The sequence below is a fragment of the Haliaeetus albicilla genome, chromosome 2 (genome assembly GCF_947461875.1).
Source record: "Haliaeetus albicilla chromosome 2, bHalAlb1.1, whole genome shotgun sequence".
NCBI classification, from domain to species: domain Eukaryota; kingdom Metazoa; phylum Chordata; class Aves; order Accipitriformes; family Accipitridae; genus Haliaeetus; species Haliaeetus albicilla.
The window spans coordinates 12904229-12917259 of record NC_091484.1 but is presented as its reverse complement, the minus strand read 5'-3'; the positions used below and the strand labels follow the sequence as shown (position 1 = coordinate 12917259).

The 13031-nt window shown below is 40.4% G+C and overlaps 1 protein-coding gene across 1 annotated transcript in view; it reads left to right on the top strand.

Annotated features, from left to right (window-relative positions):
- Positions 1–13031, top strand: part of TOP1 (DNA topoisomerase I) — an 81009-nt gene that overhangs the window by 20744 nt on the left and 47234 nt on the right. Inside the window, exon 3 of the mRNA XM_069806930.1 lies at positions 9623–9725. Coding sequence (XP_069663031.1) covers positions 9623–9725 — 103 coding nt within the window. The remainder of the gene's footprint in view (positions 1–9622; positions 9726–13031) is intronic.

Here is a 13031-nt window from a genome sequence, read left to right as displayed (position 1 = left end):
ATTCTGAATGGAGGAGGCTGTGGAAAGTAAGTACTTCTACTTATAAAAGAGTGTAGCCTTATAAGAATAAATATCACTAGGGACAATAACGGGGTTGCTCTTATCTTGTTTCCTTAAGAGACTACTCTGGACTTTCTTCTCTTCCATGCCAGCACAGCAGCATTTTAAGCTGTATGCTGGCGCTGGTCATTTCCCTGAAGTTTTAACTTGCTGTTCTGTTTTATTCTGCTTTGTTAGTGGAAACATACTAATGGGTTTCAGTCTCTGACTCTTATTTATACAATTACAGGAGAATGTTTTACATCTTGGGAATCCCTGAAAACACATGTTTCTGTTCACATTGAACTTTTTTGGTTTTGAATGCAAATAATGGATTGAAACTTCATTGTTGCCTCTCGGTTGGGAGCCCTTTGGCATGTGTAAGAAGCAGCTATTAATTTAGCCTTTCTGTACTGATCAAACATGTATTTTCATGCTTTATAAGGCTTCCTCAGTCTTGTCCTTTGTGTAATATTGTCTACTGCAGTTCTACTTGCAGTGATTTTATGAGTTTGTTACACAGCAACTAAGATCTGCTGCAGAATAGGCGTATGTGAATGTGCCACCTCTTTCAGAAGAGACCATGTAAAAAAAGGCACTGACAAGTCATTGCTGCTGCTGTCTACACAGTTAGTTGTTTTGCTGCAAAATGCTTGCAGTGTAGCAGTTTAAGGTCAGCATCCTTTTACCACATAGCTATCTCAATTACTTAAGCATTAATTACCTGCAGAGTGTTAGGTACTTCCCCAGCAGGTGAAAAAATGAGGTGCACAGAAAATAAGTGATTAATCCAGTGTGGCTGAAAAAAAAATTTGAAGAAGGGCTCAAAATGTGCACTAAAGAGTATCTGTCCTTCTCTTGCAGGATGTCTTGCTTACCTACCCAGCTTCCCTGCAGGTTGGTTTAGATTGATTGAAATGCCAGCAGTGACATTTCCTTCAGGTTAACTTCATGTCCCGGAGGCTTCAGTCACACAAGATAGGAGTGATCAGTCTATTGGGGTTTTTTTTGTTTGTTTTTTTTTTCGTGGCCTCGTTAACCTATCCATGATAAGCTTTTAAAGTTTGGGATGGATAAATGAGTGTAGAGCTTAGCTTGCAGACTTGGTGCTGTGCCTGCCATGCTCTCTCGCTTTTAGCAGTTCTGTCACGTTGTTTACCTCTCTTCCGTAGATTGAAGTTGTCCTGGGGTTTCGGTGGAGCAGAAGGTGTGTTGATCTTGTTTTGCAAACTTCCGTGTTTTTAGAAAGCTGTGTAAGATCCTTGCTTGCATAATAAAATTTCCCCCCTTGCCCTCGTCAAGATTCATCACCAAGTCATTCCACGGGTAACTTCCTTTCCCTCTGTTCAACAGCGAGAAATACAGGGCCTTTAAATTACAAGATTAAAGACGAATGCAGTAACTAAGGGGTCTGTCTTGTTCTGAAGCCAAGTTTCCCAGCACAGTCCTTTTAAGGAAAAAGACATAATATCTGCCTGTCCCTGTAGTATCTTTTGCCTCAAGTAACTACTGAAGTGTGGAGAGGGGTTGTAAGATTGTTGGTTTTACTCTGTTTCTATCAAAAGGACTAAGTTTTCAAGCTTTGGCAGAATTGGATACCATGTGGTGTGGTCAGTTCTGGCTCAGCCTGGAAGGAATTTTGTCTCAGAGTAACTATAGCGTGGAAAATAGGTTGACTCAAATCTATTCAGTGATGATATATTTCTCCATCTGAACCCTTAGAAAAAGGAAGAATGCACTCTGGTGGAGTCTTTTTAGTAATTACTTTTAGTAATTTAGTATTACTTTTAGTAATAAAGTTCCTGCCTTAGAAAGGATAAACTGTTTGGTTGTTCTGCTGTACTTTTCCAGGCTCTCTTTTGATGAAGCTTTTACGCCTTTTTTTTTTCCTACTCTTATATGATTGGAAAATGAATGACTGAAGATCTAAGCTTTGCAACCAAGACCTGCTTTGTGTGTTCTCCTTGTGGTTAGTCAAAATTAATTCAGTTTTACAGTAAACTATAAAACTCAGATTTTATTCTGGTTTATGGAGTGAAACAGTGAGCACTGTTGAAGTGTCAGCCTCCCTGAACTGGTGTACCTGACCCAGTGATGCACCTGAAGTGAAAAAAGTTAGTGATAGCACAGTAATTGTACTTCATTTGAATAAAGAAGGATTTTAAGGATTTAGAAATAGCTTTCTGCAGCAGTGTTGATTGTGGAGATGTCTTTCAACACTGGTGAAGGGTTGCGTGTCAAGTTGCTTTTGAAAGGTATATCTGTGCTATTAAGTATGGCACTCTGAGGAAGCAGAAGCCTGGCTGTCTTGTTTCGGTATCACTGTAGTTTCTTTCCTCTCTTGACACCTACTGAAAACCCAGGTCCTGCTTCTTTTATTGAATTTCACGCTTAGGTTGTGTGGGGTTCAAGTCATGGTCTTGGTGTTTCGGTCAGTCTCATTTCAGGATTCCAAACATTTTGCAGTCAGCTACTGGAGAAATAAAACAGCACAGCAAACAGACCTGCAATACCTTTCCAGGTTAAATGTTTCATGTGTATTCTGTAGTTGTGTAAATAGGGCCATTAGGCCAGTAAGTGACATATCCAGTTTCACATTGAAAGTTTATTTTAGATTATGATTTTCTGCTCCAGTGTATCATCCACAATACCATTGTCTCTCTCTGAACAGTGCCTTCTGGGTATGTTTTTCTGCTTTTGACACTTCTAGCTGTATATAGATGTTTTCCAGTTTCTGTATCTTTCATACCTACAGTTCTGTTTTCTTTCAGTCTGCCCTACTTTATTGGGAAAGGTGTTGTCTCTGATACCTGGATGCAGTTCTGTTTTCTGTCCTCCTTTTTTCGGCTACAGCAATGGCAATCCATTTAAACTCTAGAAACACTGTAATGAATTACTGGAACACCGCGATCATACCGTGACTTCCTCCAACTGCAATACAAATATTTTAGAAAAGTTTAAACCTCTTCCAGACTGGCTAGGTGGGATTGTTGCACATGCCTTTAAAACTGTTAAATCAAAACATGTAAAGTCAGATGACTGGTCCACAGTCATAACCTAACAGTGAGGATCCTGATCCCCTATGTGTCAGATCATGCCACTTTCTCCATATGGTTGCTCTTCTGAGCCATATGGGGGTCTGCAAATGGGCTTTTTCATCTCTGCACAGTGGTTGCTTTAAGTGAACAGTTTATAAATTGACTAGAACCTCACAGAGCAATGTTTACATGTCAGATTACTGTGCCTACTTAGGTAATCTACCAACCCCATCACCATTCATGTTAAAGATCTTGGATAATGACTAAATGTTAGTCTTTCTACTTGCTGATATAATGCATATATTGTAAAAGTTAATGCAACACTAAACCATTTTGATCAGATGCCTAAGGCAAAAGTACGTGTTCTTTACCAGGAATATGAAGAGTATTTTAGATGCTTCAAACTATATTCACATGTTTGAACATTCATAGTCCTTATTGGCATCATTTCAGCAACTGAACCTTGATAATTTTATTATTTGTCTTTTAATACCCAACATACAAGAAATTAAAACTCTAAAAGTATATAATTTGGCAAAATAAATGGTAACAAATGGTAAAACCTGAGTAACTTGAAAGTAAGAGGCCTTTTTCTGATAATCTGCAGTTTTAAGATGACTACTTTTGAGGAGAGCCTGTGGGGGAGGAGAAGAATCAGTAAGAATCAGTAAAATTGTTTCATTTAGGTCATACAGAGTCTTTTTGCTTTGCTTACTTTTGCATCACAACAGGTGAGAAGGAAATAAGCCTAAATAGTAAAAAGGCTGCAGTTGTGGAGTAAATTGGTCTAACGTGGAGGTGGTGTTTCAGCTGAGAAGGGACTAACGATTTCTCAAGTGACAGGAAGGCTCATGAGAAGTTTTTGAACTTGACCAGCTTTTGAACCTAATCCAGTGTTAATGAATTACCTCCCTTCCAGCTGCATAATTTAGCAGTGGAACTGGAGAAGTCTTTTTTTTTTTTTTTAAGACTTTCTTCTCCTTTCCAGAGGAAATGCTGAAAAGACTTTGCTACTTTCGTCATACATGTCCTCTGTGCTGATAGTAAAGGGCTTCTTGCTCATGCTTCAGGTTCGAGATGGCTGAATATACCGGTAATAGAGAGAGCACAGTACTCGTACAGACCAATGATCCTGAAAAAGTCTTGAGAGCTTGTATGTGTCTTTTGTAACAAATAACTAATATCAAGGCATTGGACTTAAATTGGGGCAGAAATTTCAGCCACTCATCTGAAGCAGAAGTGTTATTGGAGTAACAAGTTAAACATGTTTTTCTTAGTTGGTAACATGATTAATTTTTCATGCTGTGTCTTCAGATTTGGGCACAGATTTCAGTCCTAAGAATCAAGTAAGCTTAAATCATATTTCTGGACATCAGTATAGAGAAGCATTGAGATGAGGCTTTGTACGGATAAAATACCAGCATACATACCAGTTGAGGTATGTTTGAGGCTGTCTAACAAGAGGAAAGGCAATTGAGGTGTTGCTGAAACCAGAAGAAAAATACAAAAAGTCCTTATCCCCCAGAACCTAGTAAAACATTTCAAAAGAACAAAGACTGCTGGCAGAAACTTTTCTGTAAGCAGGTTAATGAGGGATTCAAATTGTGCCCACAAGAACTTACAAGAAGATGAACTGAAAGACAGCAAATATGGATGGTTAATAGATTTATCCGGAAAAGCTACTGTTGACCAGAAATTTGGGTTACCAGGTGTTAATTTGCCAGCTAGCTCACTTAATTTAGGAGAAATGAGAAGGGTCAGGTTGTTGCTCATATCTTTTTTCAGTTTGTTAAAAAAAAAAAAATCTAGTGCAAAATTATAACAGTGGCATAAAATGCAAGTGGGATAAAATGACATCTTTAGCACCCTGTATCATGTGCCAGTAATACTCTCCCAAATAATACTGATAGCTGTACACCAATTGGGCATACAAGAACTCATGCCCCTCTCTGGGATTTCAGTATTTTATTAGAAAAATTGCTGTCAAAACTGACATATTAATGTAGGAAGTAGGCCTACTTCCATTGATTGTGATATGTAAGTAATCTTTTGGGGGTGGGGTGCAGAGAGTGGTGTTCAAAAGTGTTTTAAAAGCAAATGAATTTGTCTCATGAATTAAAATAGTATAGTTCCACATAATTGTTTTGTCACCAGACTGATCTATAAAGCCAGGGGGCATTCTCATTATGAAAGGAGACTTGCCTTTGGTGTCTGTTGGTACTCTTCCTCTCCAGGTGGCAACTGCCTGCTGGAGGGTGGCTTTCTTTTACTTCGTCTCTGTTCTTGTCATGCTGTACTTAGAGGTGCCTAACCTTTTACAGCTCTGTTCCTGGATAAAGAGTAAAACTGCACTGTTCCAGTAATACGTATATACAAGTATTGCAAATAGGGTTATGACTCAGCCTTTCCCCAGAGACTTAGCGGTGAAGCGAAGGCAGGGGGTGGGGGGGGTGGGGGACGACAGGGAGAAAACAGAGCCACAGACCAAAAGTGCTTAGAATTTCCCATCCTTAAATCAGGCATCCTTGTAATTAAACAGAGTTGAAAGATGAATCAATGTACAAAAATGCAGAGCTGCTTGTGATTGTTGGGGGTACAGGGGGATAGCAGGAATAGTACTGGGACTGTGGTAATCTTTTGGAGACATACCAGGCTCAGCGTTAACAGACAGAGATACAGTGCCAGAGACATCAAGCTTTCTAGAACAGAAGAGATGCCTAAAGCTCTGGGTTAGAGGATACTGAAGGGAGAGCCTTAGGGGTAATGGATCCTTACCCAGTGAGCATAACCCCTGTCACCACTGTAGCCTTGATGCTGGAAAGAGACTTTTCAATTTCTGAAATCCTTAAATATCACAGGAGCTTTTGGGGGTTTGAACTTTGCTCACAGTAGACAATGGATTTTGCTAATGCTCTTGGAGAAGGAATAGTATTTATCTCCTTGTTCAGTGTTAGAGGGAGCAGACATGCTTAATGGAAGACATAAAAGGCAGGAAACAAATTTGAAAGCGTGATAATGTCTGACCTCATTCTGTAGCTCATGTGAGACTGGACCTAGTCAACTGCTAACCAGCTGCAAGCTGGGAGAGAGTTACTGGAGGCTAGAAGATTCTTCTAGGAATCAATATGCTAAATATATCAAAGAAGATATATTATAGACAGGAACACTTCTGTTGATTGCTTCTGTGGTGATGAGGTTTGGTGTGAGGTGGCCCACGGTGTCTTAAAGTTTTGTTCCCCATTTGGTCATCTGTTGCCTGTGTAATTCAGTTGGATGTGATGCTGTTTTGCTTTCTGTGAAGCGGGTACACAAACTGGAGTGAAATGGCTAAACTTGTTTTGTGTCAGCCACCAAATAACCATCAACTTGGACTCCTAGATGAAACCAGTCTGGAACAAAGCGCTTTTGTGTGATATGCCAAAAAAAGAATTCTGTCCTTTTTAATGACCCAGTCTCCTGAACTTCATCCAGCTTCACCCTCAAAAAAAAAAAAAAAAAAAAAAAAAAAAAGAAAGAGACCAAGAGCTTTAATGCCTTCTGAAGACATACACATGTCAGCTCAACTGAAGCAACTTCAGCTCTTTTGAAGTCTTCATTCTTAACCTACCTCATGGCATTGTGTCAGAAAGCAACACCATTGAGTCTGAATACTAGGCAAATATTCCAGAACAATTTAATTCTTAGGAGACATGTCTGGGAGGTAATACACTTACCTCCATGGAAGTACTGAATTCAAAGTATTGTCCAGTGTGAGAGGCCAAGTACCTCTCCAGCCTTGGGTGCACTTGGGTGAAAGCTCTCCTGCCAGTTTTCCCCTTCTGCATTCAAGACCATATGCAGAACCTCCTGTTCCCCAGCCACTTTGGCCTGCCTTTTAGCTAGAATACCTCTATGAAAGACCTTCCTACTAGAAATCCTTTGGTAGGCGGCAAAGGAGAGCTGAGTGGTGACAAATACTAGCAAGCAGAGCTAGTCTAACTGGTCAGGCACTTTTTTTGCTGCTGTACCAGGCTTTAATTGTCTGAAAATACCAGATCATTGTAAGCAGTGCAGAGGAACTACTTTTCAAGAGCAAATATTAATTTCAGCTGGAAAGCACGAGTCAGCTGGAAGGGAATCTGGTGATGAAGGTAAAAGACTGTTCTCTTTTCTGCTTTTTTTGTGAAGAATAATCTTGTGGTTCTAAGCACTAAAGAGAATAGTATTGAGTTCCAGTTGCACACATTTTCCATCGATTGGTTGGTAGAAAAAACTGACTCTATGTTGGTCTGTGCCTCCTTAAAAAGCAAGTATGTTATAAAATGAGTGTACGTAGTTCTATGTATAGCATCATGATGGTTCTTCTAGCAATTTACCTATTCATCAAGTGTAAATAGATGGCTGTTCACTTCAGCTGGTGCTTTAGGAATCAGTGAGTAAACTCTCTGTGGAGTAAAACCCAGGCAGTTTGCAAACAGCCTGAGCTTCCAGCTAGTGGCTAAACTGAAGAATCTTAAGTGTGAAATGCACTGCAAAAACATTTTTGCCAGTGAAATGTGTGTTGTCCTGGTGGGAAGAAGGGTACTGAGAAATTGCTTCTTGGCAGTTCAGAGAGTGTAGGTGTCTGGTCCCCACACAGTTTGCCTGTGTGCCTGCAAAGCTCTGCCTGCTGTGAAATAGATTTTGCTGTTTAGGTACTTGAAAACTCTTAGGTGTTTTAAGCTGTAACACCAAGTGTTCCATATAACCTGCCACGTGCCTGTATATCAAAATATAGAAAACTGAATCTTGTGCTTTAAATGTATCTGCAGTATACACCAAAGCACTAGGAAGTGTCACCAAGTTCAGGAGGATTGAGGAAAGATGCAGAAGGCAAGTTGGAGGCTTGAATGTCAGCATTCATATGTTGTTCTGTGTTGTCTTACTGCAGGTGTCTGAAAACAGTACCTGAAGTTATAGAAAGCAATAGATTAAAATCATATTCTGTGGAAATGTGACTGTGGGTATGTTTCCACTAAAACCAGTTGAATGTTTTGAGGCTATAAGAGCTGGTGTCAGTTAAGGAGAAAAATGAATCTGTGGCGAAAGACTTGGAGTCGGGAGGATAAGGGTTGTTCCTGGCTCTGCAATGCATTTCCCATGTGACTCTGAAAGTCACAAAATCCTTGTGTTGCAGTTTCCTATTCTTAGTGCAGGGATAGTAGCCTTTTTAGAGGCACAGTAACATCCTTACAATTAATTAAGCATTAATACCTTACATCCAAGATCTCTGGTGGAAATTCTCGCCCTATGAGCTGAAAACAGTTGCCAAAGTCAGCACAGTCTTTTAGGTATCCCAGGGAGCTTACTTAATTTTAGTTACTTTGAGAAGCATGTTAAAAAAAGACAAAACAAAACAAACAAAAAACCCCACCCCAAAACTACCAAACAAAACAAAAAACAACAACAACAAAACCAGAAAAAAATCCCACAACCACCAAAACCTGTGGGGGAATCTTTGGGCATGCACACATTCTTCCCAACATTAGTGACCTTCTCTGTAAATGATAGTGTCTTTTGAGGTGGGTTTGAGGTGCTAGTTCAGCCTCAGCTCCTTTTTGATCTACTTATAAAGAATGGCTTGTGAATTAATTTATTTACAATTCAACTATGTTGCTCGTTTTCTGTGCTGGATCTATTTCCTTGGTGCTTTAAAGGACTTTATTGTATACTACAGTAGTCACTGAGGATGGGAAATGTCACTTGCAGTAGAAATTGATACCAATAAAGTTACTGTGTTCATGTAGATTTACTTGAGTGCCATCTCCCATTTCTGACCTGTCACTTAATTTGGACCAGTCCTAACCTGTAGAGGTGGGTTAGGATCAGCACATACTCATTACAGCTGTCATGCTGGATTTTCTTGGTGGGGCTGTTGTCAGAGGGAGGTAAGTGTCTCCTGCAGAAGAGAAGCATGAGGAGAGAATTCCTAATCCTCTTCTCTTTTCACCCTTTCTTTTCTTCCCTCATTACTCCCCCTTTCCCTTGCTGTGTGCCTGTCATGTCATGCATTGTTGGGGATAAGAATAAGATGGTTTTAATTTGGGGGGGGGGGGGTGCTGGTTTGTCTAGACTACATACTTGTGGAAGTAGCAGTCTAAATTCTATGATCCAGCAGGCCTAACATTTCAGCTTTGTGATCTGTTCTTGTATCCTTATAATCTATTTGACATTAAATACTTACAGGCATAGGAAGCTAGGTTTCCCATCTGCCAAATAAGATTGAACTTGCTGTAACCATACTTACCTATTTAATAAGAAGGGTTGCATTTCTTCAGGGTTTGTAAAGCATTTAAAGCTCATTGAACTAAAGACCATGTAAACGTAGCTGTTGCCAATATGAATTAACTTGTGCTGCAGGAACAATGAATCTGTTTAGGACCTCTGAAACGAAGATTTTTGTTACAAATTTTGAATGACAGAAAATACTGGTATGGGGTGGGTAAAAATGCAGAGGTTCATGAGGGAGGTGTGGAGTTTTCTCCCAACTTCGTGTCTTAATTTTTTTTTTGCCTCTCTGCTTGCAGATTCTCACAAACACAAAGATAAACACAAAGACCGAGAACACCGGCACAAAGAGCACAAGAAGGACAAGGAAAAAGACCGTGAAAAGTCCAAGCACAGTAATAGGTGAGGAAAACGTCAATGAAGTCCTCATAGGTTAAAACACTGTTGCACATGCAGTCTTACAAGAATCACTCTGATAATAAATGAGGATGGAATTGCTACCTTTTGAATGTGGTTTATATGAGTGTAGGTGCTTTAAGCCTAACTTCTGTCATTGCATGCATTTCCATCTGGGTAGCTGAAGTAGTGTATCTTGCAAATGTGAGCCAATACTAATGTCTAAAAGATTATCGTAGCTTAGTGTTAAGGGCATTGAAAACTAGTTTAACCCCATTTTCATGAAGATGGATCAATTTTATTCATAATCTTTTGTGCGTGTCGTTCCAATTGTTTGTCAGAAATGCGGAGCTCTGAGTGTTGGTATAAACCCCACTGTTTCAGCATAAATGAACCTGATGTGACTACTCAGCCTCCTAATAATTAGAAGTGTCTAGAAAGACGGTCCCCCAGAATGACGGTGATGTCTTTGGCCTGCTACCACAATGGTTGAATATCTCACTGTGAGGCAGTGTTATGAGCTTCTGCAGGGTTAGATGATGAATTTGAAAGGATTGCATGCTGTTTTGTCTGATCTGATCGATACGCTACACTGCCGCTGTATGGGGAAGGTGTTTCATGCCAGTCACCTACCTTATCCTCCACACTGAACGTGAACACTTTCTTACTTGTGATGACCTGTAGCTCTTGAGGTAGTGGTGAATTGTGAAGTTGTCCAGTTAATACCCAAGCCTAGGCTGTGAACTGCAAGAACCAGGATGTGCAGGTCTGTCTGTGGTGATTTGGTGTGATGGAGCACAGGGCGAGTACATCACACACAGGATGTTACTCAGAAAATCTTTCGTAGTTGTAACTCCTGACATGCAAGTGCCATGGAGCTTACATTGACAATGAAACTTGCAAAAAAACCCAGTCCCTGCAGGGTGAGTTTCTGTTGTGAAGCTTGGTGAATGGCAGATAGTGTTTATGTTATGGCCAAGCAAGTGTTACTAACTAATTGCTATGCAACTGTGATAACACAACCTAAAAACAAATAAAAAAGCTTGTGTTAACAATGATTTCTATTAAAAAGAAGTGTGGAAAGAAGGAGAGAGAGTATCTGCTGAGCAGTGGGTTTGTTTTATTGGGGTCGCACTTTATCTGAGTTTTCTGTGACCTTTTGAGAAGTTGCACAACCTTACTGTTCCATAACATGTTTTTTCTTTGTTTGTTTTTTTTTTTTGAAAGTAAATGGTTGACAGGGCCGGGGGGGGGGGGGGGGGGGGGGGCTGTAAATCTAGGCCAAATAACTTGCAGCATTTACTGGCTTCCACAGCAAAGATGAAATTCTATGGACACATTGTTTGCACTTTTCTTTGCTCACATATCTATATTGCCTTGATTTCTGATTTTCATTCTTCTGATCTTCAAGCATACACCCCAAAATTGACCGTCTCGCATTTCCAAATGTTCATTGCTTCATTTGAAAAACCATTCTCCAGCAATTTTAGTGAAGTACATCCTTTTGTAAGGAGTAGTTTAAGCACTATCTTTAAATTTCCAGAATTCATTAATGATTCGACCTTATTTGTGTGGGAATGGTCAGTGTATTTTTAACTGGAAGAACTAATTATGGCTTATATCTTGAATCTGCATGCCACTGATTGTATAAACAGTAAATACCAAACCGTGGAAAGGAGATAAAAATGGCTAATATGTTTTGTGAGGTGTAGCTCATGAGATGATGTGTAATCATGCTTTATCTTGAAGTAATTCCTTCCTCCCTACAGTGTTGCCTTGAAATCCCTGTGAGAAAGGCGGCTTGTTTTCTAGGCGCTGTACCTAAAGCTTCCAGTCACTTTTCATTTATCTATTAAGTGTTAGTTTTTCCTGTGAGCACAATATACTGCATCTTTGAGTCCCATAATAGGATACACCTATGTGGATGGCATGACTGAGTGCATGCATGTGCAGGGGGTTTGTTCACAGCATGCTTTGGGGAGAGATTACATAATATTTCTTTGCCCCTCAGGCCCCTACAAAAGGTGGGACTTCACTTCCCCCGGCTGAGTGCACAGGTTGCAGAAGTTTTCTAAAGTTATTTTTTTTCCCTTTCAAAACTGCCACCTTAAAAATGAATGTACTATAATGCTGAATCAAAAGATCCGGTCTTGAAGGTGGTACTCAGGGAAGATAACATATGCGGACACGTGTGTGGTGCTCTAGTTCAATCACTCCTTCAGGAGTCCTCTAGAATCTTCACTGCCCCGTTGATGCTCAGTCACGCACAGGGTACATGGCTGCTTGCTGTGTGAAGCCAGCTGACTTCTAAGACAAACTTTCTAGAAATAACTGATGTCATAATTGAAATTCAAGCATTTTTTCCTGTCCTGGGTTCAGCTGGGATAGAGTTAATTTTTACAGGAACCTGGGAGGTGGGGGCCACAGCTGGGGCAGCTGACCTGAACTAGCCAAGGACCTATTCCATACCATGTGCAATCATGCTCAGTGTATAAATGGGGAGCGGGCCGGGGGGAGCTCTCTCGACTTTTGGTGGGGGAAGTTGTGGAGCGTTGGGTTCTGGGTGGTGAGCAGTTGCACTGTGCATCACTCGTTTTGTATATGCTTTCATTAGTACCGTTGTTGTTGTAACTTCTCTTTTTTTTTGTGTTGTCCCAGTAAATTGTCCTTATCTCAACCCTCGATGTTCCAGGTTTTTTCTTTTCTCTCCTCTGTCTCCTTCCTATCCCACTGCAGGAGGGTGGGAGGACTGAGCGAGCGGCTGTGTGGTCCTTTGTTACTGGCCGGGCTGAAACCACGACAGTCTTTTTTTGGCACCCAACGTGGGACACGAAGGGTTGAGATAACGACAGATCTGGCCAGAGCGTGTTGAAACAAATTTGTCATATGCATTTCTTATATTAGATAAATAGATGCTAGTCACAATGTTCATTCATTTGTTTACATGGTGGTGTTTTGTAAGTTCTTATATGCTCTATGTATTGCCTGTAGTTGCGTTTCTCACCTCTGGGAGAGTGATTGGGATTATCTTTTTGCTGTACTGGGCAATGTCGACTTGTGAAATGATTACATCACTAGTCATGAGGTTAAGCTGGTATCTGTATGTGGCAGTGATAACATTTCCATACTTCGGGTGCCTTCTATCAGAATTTATCGGTAATCGCACCCAATCCATGGGGAAGTCGGGGGGGATACTTCCCCCGTCCGTTCGCCTCCCTTTTCTCCTTCTGACTAATTACAACAGCTTTTGAGAATTTTGAATATCCTTGGGATGAGCAAGCCAGTGTGCTGTTAGTGCTGTGTCTCCTGAAT